The sequence below is a fragment of the Adelges cooleyi genome, unplaced genomic scaffold (assembly GCF_023614345.1).
Source record: "Adelges cooleyi isolate 19-005CV unplaced genomic scaffold, UGA_ACOO_1.1 ACOO_flye_CR_arks_rails_tigmint_CR_PRNA_651, whole genome shotgun sequence".
Classification (NCBI taxonomy): domain Eukaryota; kingdom Metazoa; phylum Arthropoda; class Insecta; order Hemiptera; family Adelgidae; genus Adelges; species Adelges cooleyi.
In genome coordinates, this window is record NW_026096352.1 from 1485544 (window position 1) to 1495095 (window position 9552).

The 9552-nt window shown below is 26.4% G+C and overlaps 1 protein-coding gene across 1 annotated transcript; it reads left to right on the top strand.

Moving 5' to 3' along the window:
- The first annotated feature begins 3565 nt into the window (after positions 1-3565).
- On the top strand, positions 3566-7995 carry LOC126844861 (ATP synthase subunit e, mitochondrial-like). The gene is made up of 3 exons (XM_050583297.1): positions 3566-3758; positions 7572-7728; positions 7814-7995. The coding sequence occupies exons 1-3, from the start codon at positions 3711-3713 to the stop codon at positions 7861-7863; spliced, it is 255 nt and encodes an 84-aa protein (XP_050439254.1). The 5' UTR covers positions 3566-3710; the 3' UTR covers positions 7864-7995.
- The last annotated feature ends 1557 nt before the right edge of the window (positions 7996-9552 follow it).

Below are 9552 nucleotides of genomic sequence, written 5' to 3' on the forward strand. Positions count from 1 at the left end.
CAAATTACCACAAAGACACCACCTAAGTGTTCAAAAGTAAGTTACTCGAAATGTTGTTGAAATATATTGTACAATAAAATTTGGCTATTTTTAATGTAGGTAGGTAGACTTAAAGTAGGGCTATAACATACAAATTCTTGTTTTTTAGTAAGGAAAAAATCTTCCAAAAAAGGAAAAAACATCAATACCTATACATAATATATTATATTGATATTAGTCGTATATAGAATAGTTGTTGTATCTCTGAAGAGAAGTATATATTACATCTAAAATGTAGTTTTGACTTTTGAGTTTATTTATGAAATAATAATAATAATTCTAGTTATTTATAATCAATAATCACAATTAAAAAATAAAGAGTTTTTTTAGACTACATCATATGCTTAAAAATAATATAATATAATATATATTATATAGGGTATCCCAATAAGAGCGCCGGATTAAATTGTTTTAATTAATTAAAAAAAATTAATCTTGCGCTCTTATTGGGACATGCTATGTATAAAAAAGTAAGTTAATAGTATAGAATTCTTCATATTTTCAGAGCCACCAAACAAACGATATGTAATTAATAAATAATGCAAATATGTTTGAATCGGTCATTTCAAAAACCACCTAAGTCACCAATTTAAAAATTTGCAGGAGGCAATAAAAACTGTGCTACTCACACCTTAACGAATTTTTAAGTACTTTTTTCAGCTAAATGTAACAACTAGACCTGAATACGCTGAAAAAAAAAAAAAATCACAAATCATGGAAAATTAAAATAGAAAACCCAGAAAAACTGAGCTTGACTTATGTTGTTTTAGCAGGAAACGGAGTTAAGGTATATATAAAACGAACAAAATGAGGATAATAGTCATATATTTAATGAAAATATTGAAGATACTCCTTAAAAATTGTAATTTATCAAAATTTATTATGGAACAAACGTAAACAAACAATTTAATCTAAATCACAGAACCTCACAGAACAGACGCTTGAGTCTTCTTTATGGTGCTAATCTGACATGTTTGTGTGCGCGTTACCTTGCGATGCATGTAAAAACCACATTAGTCATTGACTTAGGTTGTTTTACCAATGAACGTTATTAAGAGGGCGCTGTAAAATGGAGAAGGAATTACCTGACTAATGTTGTTTTAACATGGATTATAGGTCTACCTTCAAGCAATAGTTTGCGACCAAAAAAGCCATTTTGAAAAAAAGTTCACTTATGTGGTTTTTGAAATGACCGATTCATTTATAATTCAATATATTAACAATTAAATCAATACAATAATTTCAAATAAAATAGTTTGATAGCGAAATTATTCATAATAATTGTTTCAGTTTTATTCCACTCTTTTCAAACTATCCAATATACAAATTACTATTTGGTCCAAAGATCTATGACCTTTTTATAACGTTTTTTATTATTATAACGTTTTTATGAATTCACAATCTTGTTTGTCGTTCCGGGTGGAATCTTGCAACTCAAATTTCGAGCACTTCCCGATTAGCTATCCGGCTGAAACTTTCAGGGTAGCTCACAATTCGATGACAATTCATTATTAATCCACAAGAGGTTGAAAATTCCACCCCTAAGGGGGTTAAAATGGGGTCGATTTCTTGTCAGTCGTTCTGGGCGGAATCTTGCAATTCAAAAAGACCTATTTCTCACCTGCCAGCAAAAATTATGCGTGGTGCGTTTGGGCGTGAACGGTGCTCAGATGTGAGCGGTACCAGGTTCAAACCCGTTCGTTCCCATCATTACACTTTTTTGCATTTTCTTACAACTTTTATTCAACTCTTATGATAATTTATATAGTAGTTACAACATAATTTCAACTTTTATGATAATTTATACAATAATAAATCTAAAATTATAAATTGATTACTAATTCTTATTATAATCCTTCTGACCATGCAGCCTTTTCTAATGTAATCACCGCTTACAGACGAAATGGACGGATTTTATTATATAATATTGTAATAATATTATTTGTATGTATGTACAAATGTTGTGTATTATTATATGTATAATAATATGTATATTCATTATATAACATTGCACATTTAAATATATAGATACGTACATACGAAAACGAAAAAGAACAAAATAACTAAAGTAGATTAAAAAATTAATCTAAATATAACGTTTTTATGCGCTTTAAAAAGTATGAAATAACTTTCCGGGGGTCTTGATAACCAAATAGGACAGGTGAACTAGAAAAACGTGGGGCACATCTTTACTACTTCACACGTCTGAATATATAATAACATTCTCTTCTCATTAATAACTACCTTAACTCATAATTCATGCACAATCATCTTTTCTCTTCTAAATAAAATAATACTTAATAAAATGTCATGTAAAATTAAGCACCACATTACTTTAAATGTTAAGCAAGTAGGAAGTTAACATAAAAATTGAAGCAACCTACATAAAACAAACTTTAGAGAGAATAGCAATTAAATCTTTCCAATTCGCAATGAAATTTAAGGCAAGTGGCACGGAAATCCATTAAATTTCATTTCCGATAAAAAGTCATACTATCACTTTCTGATCCGTTCGGTTAGAGAGACAGCATTATGAGAGACAACTTAATGCATTAGCATGGAAGCTTAGGTTTTAATATCAAAGTAGAAAGATGCGCCCCACGTTTTTCTAGTTCACCTGTCCTATTTGGTTATCAAGACCCCCGGAAAGTTATTTCATACTTTTTAAAGAGCATAAAAACGTTATTTTTAGATTAATTTTTTAATCTACTTTAGTTATTAAATATTGATTTTTATCATTAAACATGTTTCTTCACCTCAAATTTAAAAATAAACAATATTTTGATTTGTGCAGAGTCAACTTAAACATATTCAGCCATAGACAGAGACTCTTAGACATAATAGAATTTATGAATATTATAATATTATGACCACGAATGTTCATATTTAAAAGTTGGTTTTTCATTAAAACATGATAGTTAAATTATTTAAATTAACATAAAATTCAAATTTTAACTACTAAATAGCAAGTAGACCTGTGCATCATTCAAATAAAAATAATTAAATTTGTTCTATAAATAATCATTTAGATAAACAATTATTAAATAATTTTAAATTGCTGTTTTATACTCATTCTTTTTATCTGAAAAAGCTGTTCGAATCATTTTTTATTTCAATAAAATTATTTTTGAAAAGTTTTGAATAATTGTTTTAAAAATAAATTGCGAAGAATTAACGTTTTATTAGAATTATGTTTATTTGAATAGTTTGCACACATCTGATAGGAATAAAATAGGCCTGACACTAGGTTGAACATTAATAAATACTAAGGTTTCCTAAATCATCGATGCTGATAGTGTCATTAATTACGTGCTAGTTAATAGTCATGAAAAATTATGGAAAATAATAAATTAAAAACTTTTAGTGGCAGGAAAGTAGAAACTGTTTGTATATGACGGAGGTAAACATAATTTCCAAAAGAAGACGTTATAGTGTCTTTGCCTTCAGCTAACAAACCTCCTTGGATGTCTACAGAGTACCTCCATGCAAAAGTATCGTCTCCGCCTACTGAATAGTGATAAAAAAAAAAAATCGAGATTTTTACATTGAAATCATTTTCATTTTTTCTTTACATTAATATTGCAATTTGCAAAACTCCAATTCAGTTTTGTCTATCTCATATAATAATTATTTGGTTTTTGTAGTTTTCAACTATAAACAAGACCTTTATCATGGTGAGAGATTTTAAAGCCGCGGTTAATGTTTCGCCTTTAATCAGAGTAAGTTAATAAATTGTATTGTTACACAAATGGGTGTGTTGTTACTTATGACATATCCGATTAGTTGTTATAAAATATTACGTTTACTAGTTGACAGGGTTTATTTGTGCTCTATAAGTTGTGTTGTTCTAAAATAAACTTGCCAAATGTTTAAACTATGTTGCAATGCTTTGTTGTTGCCATTCATAATTTCCTTAAAATCATTTTTATAATGATAAGCTTAAAATTTAATTAGTATGTACTCACATAAAAATACACCCGAGTATTACACCACGATCATAATATATTTCTAAATTTATTCAAAAGCTTTTTGTAATATAATTGCAAATGGGAATGTTATATGAAATTAACTCAAATAGTTAAAACTATATAGGAATAGAAAAATATAGGTATAAATATTTATATTTAACGTCTATTAAAACTTATTTTAAAGTATATTGTAACATAATATTTTCTATTTATTACATTTTAAAACTGTTTTAATTATAAATGATAATCGCTTTTAATGTCATATGAAGGTCGTTGGCCTGCTTAGTAGGTAGATAAAAGTATAAGGTTTCAGTTATATCAAAGAGCTGAGAATGTTTTAAAACGTTTATTTATTAGTGTGTAAGGACTTAGAATAATGTTTTAATCGCTGAATTGATTTCCTTAAAACAGGTCAAATATATTTTTAGGATATTCTATTGCCTTATTAAAATTTGGGATGTATGAATAATTCTTTTAGACTACCTCATCTTCTCTTTAATCTGTTCTTACTTCTGCGCTTACTTCATCTTGTTTGGCTTACAATTTTTTAATACCCAAATTTTTTATTAGTATGATATTTTAGCTTGTAAATTGTGCATTATATAACTAATATTATCAAAACTACTCTTTAGTTTTATTTTTATTATTATTCTCCACCGAGATACCTAAAAAAAAAAAGGTAACGGTTGGATCTAACGATCTGGTATTTTACTACATTTTTAGTTTCCAAAATACTTTTAATCTAACTTTGTAATCGTTTCCAAATTTCAGGAATACTAACGTTTATTCGTATCAATGTAATAACAGTACCAAATTTTTTGTTTTTTTTTCCTTAATAAATAAATGTTTAAACAGCTTTTCCTAAAGAAATAATTAATAAACTATAGATATTTATATTATACATTTGGAATTTGTTATTTGCCAGCAAAACTATTTTACCCACATTTCTGGATAACACTACTCTGTTAAAACTATTATAAAAAAAAATGGGATGTCAAATTTTATGAAGGACTTTGTACATTTATACTTTATTTTTTAATCTATAACTCTTGTTATAATGATTAATTAAAAAATAATAATTAGCGCAAAGTGGTCCTCAGTTGTCATTTGGCACTTGAAGTTAAGCTTTATTTGTTGCTGCTTGATCCTAGAGTGACAGCCCAAGTCATGTCCTTCTGCACGTTTTCTCTTTACCAACACAAACCTCGCCAAACCAAACAACTAACTAATAGAGTAATGGGCATAGATGCTGATGCTTAAAAAAATCTAATACTCATTAGGTAACATGAAAATGAGTAATTATTAAAATCAATTGCTTGTTAAAACTAAAAGTTTGCACTTGAAACTTACACTTAAAAAAATAGAACTTCTGTAAGCGAATGTTGTCATTGTTTTTATTATATTCCAATATTTTCTATTGAAATGAAAAGATTGACATGATTAACAAACAAGTTTGCCGTTTACAAAGTGCCTATGACCACATTATGATAAAAATCACCAGTTTAATTTTTTTTAATTTTTGATGTGAGCTTGAGATGGTATTAATTATAACATGTTTTTTATTATTATTGTATTTGGGACAATAACGTTTTAATATCGCACCGGATTGACTTAATCATATAGCAAGTGATCCACAGGGGTTCAGAAATAAAACCCATAAGATACTTTATTAAGGCACTTAATAAGACTAAAAAGGAAAAGATTTACCAACCCTTTTCAAAATAACATTTTTTTTCTTAGAATTCTGGAACGCTAAAGTACCTACTAGTTGTAACTTTGTAATCTTATTATAGTATTATAAATTATCTGATTGACATTTTCAATACATTCTCAACTCAAATTAATGACCTACATACGTTATTTTCTTTTTTTAATGTTATCAAACATTTATTCTATTAAGGAAAACCCAAGTAGGTAACACATTTATTGTTTATAAAACGATTTATGTGTACTACATAAATATATTTAGTAGTTTTTCCAACTACAGTTATGCATCAAAGCCTTTATTACCACCTTCAGTTATAGTAATTCTTATGACACGGTTGTAATATGGAAAATAAAAACATTCCCTTGTGAGTAACATAAAAATTGTATTTAAAATGTAGTAGAAGTGGATAATATTTAGCTAAACGGTTTCAATTATGTAGAATTAATTACCATTAACGTTAACCGTTATTTATTTGTTCAGTTCAAAATTATGTTAACATAAACTAGGAATTACGTTATAATTTTTTTTTACCCCAGAAATGTTACACAAAATAACATTTTAAATTTATTTGTTTTGAGAATTTTATAACATATTGTAATTTCATAATGATTATTGTTATTTATTTATATACCTTGAAAATTTTTGCCAGTATAACTTATCATATTTGTATATTCTGAATTTGCATACGAATAATTTTCTTTACTTATTTGTTACAATAAGTGTTTGTTAAAATTTGATTAACTTATTCCATTTTTGTTTTACTGAATTCAGATTTGGTATCTATTTTAAAACCAAATTACTACTTCAAGAGTTTTAAGGGTTATTTTTAATTTTTGGACAAATGTTTTTGTAATAAAATGAATACTGGTTGATAAGCAATTTACATTTTTAGAATGGGGAAATAGCGTTGATTAAGAGTTTGTGCAGATAAAACCAACATAAAGTATGATCAATCCCATAAAGACTTAACGAGAACAATTATAATTATTACTCATATTGTCATTACAAACTATACTGAGTTTATATATATTTAGAAATAATTACAATTGGAGAAGAAGAAAAGTTTATCGATACATGTAAATAAAATTAGTCTACATTTTATTACCAAAAATGTGGTGAGCATAAAAGTTACCTTTTTTTCCAATTTTTTAAGTACATTGTCCTTTAATTTTGTTTCATTATATTCTAAAGACGTGTATTTGTATACATTTTTATTAAAACTATTGTCAGTATGCACTATGTTTTATATGAAATTCAACTCTACTCGTACAAATAGGCGAACTTGAAAAAGTAACAAAAATTAAACATATTTTTATACATATAGTCTATATGAATGAAAAAATAATTTAGCTGTAAATACTTATAATGATTAAATTTAAGGTGAAGTACTGACATAATTATGGTTTATTTCTAAAAAAATATTTTCTTATACATGTAGGTATAATAAATTATTTAAAAATTACCTCGGATTAATAATTAAAAATATTTCTTGCAATAAATAAAAAAGTGAAAATTATTTGTATGCAAATTCAGAATATACAAATATGATGTCATATACGTTATTATAAACGTTTTACAAATGTATAACAATATTCGTTTTAACCTTCTCTGAGTAAAAAAAATAATAACGTTATTCTTTATAACGTTCACTAAACATATACTAATATTATATTATGGCGTTCTATGAATGAAATAATTGAGTTTATAATATTATATTTTGTTACGTTACGAAACCTTGTTAATTACTTTTACTATAATACTTTTATGTTTTTACTATTGGTTCTTATAAACTTTTATTTAACTAGACAGTTCAAAATGTTTATTATGGAAATTAATTTAATCGTTTTATTGTTTAGTTTGGCCGTTATAGCATGCTGATATTGGGTATTGGTTATGGAGTCACAAGACACAGTTTCTTGCAAAGAAGCGAAGATAAAACCAGAGAGGAACGTTATAAGAAAAAGGCAGAAAGAGACGCAAAACTAGCATTAGAAAAGAAAAAATATGCTGAAGGTAAATATATGTTTAAATAAAAAAGAAAAAATGTATATTATTACTGTGTGTATACATTTTTTAATTAAAATATTTCATCTTTCAGAGGAGATGAAGGGTTTGGAAGCCATCATGAACCCGGTCAAGGAATCGTAGATTTAAAAAAGACATTTTTACAAAACTCCAAAAATGTATCTTATATTTTGTTGCTTTCATACCTTCAATGAAGAGTGTGTTCAGTTGTCCTACGTAGAATACTTATTCAATAAAAACATGTAAACTATTTAATTATTGTATTGTAAATTGTTTTGTCCATTATATTATGGTCTTGATCACTTTTATGTCTACTATAATACAAAACTGGTTTTAGTTGTTGAACAAACGCAATTTAATTATACAATGTTAGTCACTTTGCTTAGTATTGATAAGAAGAGGTTATTATAGTTAATTAATTATTTAACTCTTCAATTTTGATTGTAATAAATGTTTAAACATATTAAAAAAAACAGAAACTATGATGTTACTTTTACTAAAAAAAATTCTATTCGTATCACACATTCAAAATAAATTAAGTAGTACCACTATGTTCTTACTTCTTGTATTAAAAATATAATATTAAGTTACTTTATAAAATATTAAATAGTGTTAACGGTACAAAGTGTAGATAATTACAAAGTTTACTGCAGAAAGGTTGTAAAAAAAATTTAATTAAAAACAACGATTACACTTTTTTTCTCTCTAATAAGTTGAAATTTTGATATAAGCTATTAATGACTAATTTTCAAAATCATATCTATTATTTCATTCAATATTTAGTTTTTTGTCTCTCATGAACAATTATAAAAAGTGGAGTTGTCCCTTTTCTACAGCTGTTATCGGTTCATATATTTGAATAGCTAGATAACACTGATTTCACTATAGCTTAACATAGGCCTATGGATGTATAATATACTTATCTATAAAATATACAAATTCATTTTTTACCGGCATAAAGTATTTATATTATAATATAAAGCGAGCAATAATTGTATGTGTAAATTATCAATAGTTTTTAAACGTTTCTAATGTGTTGAATATGATTTTTGAGTGACAAAAAGTTGACTACGTAGGTATATTGACTATAGGAAAAATTCATTGGAAGGATGAATTTGAAGAAAAAACTATTTAAATGTCACCTATTATTATCAAGTCTTTCATCTTACTCCAAATTTCCCAATTTGAAAATATCCTACAGAATATATGTTCGTTGAAATAGTATATCTAAGGTCCTATGAGTCTTGGATATTTTCATATTTTGGAAAATTAGACAATTATAATTTAACTTTTATAATAATTTATCTCTTGTCGTTTTTTCCATTTAAATAACTTACTTTTTTAAAAATTGTTATCTGAGTTCATATGGGCGGATGTAGGCTCTAAAGCTTCGGCTCACACTATGAATGTCTAAATCTTAAATCCGACTGCTAATTTTAGACAGTTAAGTGTCTGATATAAATTATTACCTACACATTCATAAACGTCCACAATTCACACTTCTTTAGTGCAATACTAAAATAACTATACATTTTTAAAATCATAATCCACATTGCATTTAACATAAAACAGACTTAAAAAAATATATATTCACCTTAGGTAATTATTAGCGTCTTCAATGGTTTGGTCTTGAATTGATCCATTATATCTGCTTTTCGAAGTGTTTTCCTTAACCCCACTCTACATTTATATATTTGTCCATTAAATTAGAAATTTACATCATGGGACTTGCCTATCTTATTTTCAAGTGACCTTATATTTTATGCTGACACAATATAGACACAGATTTTTTTGAAACTACAAATATATTGT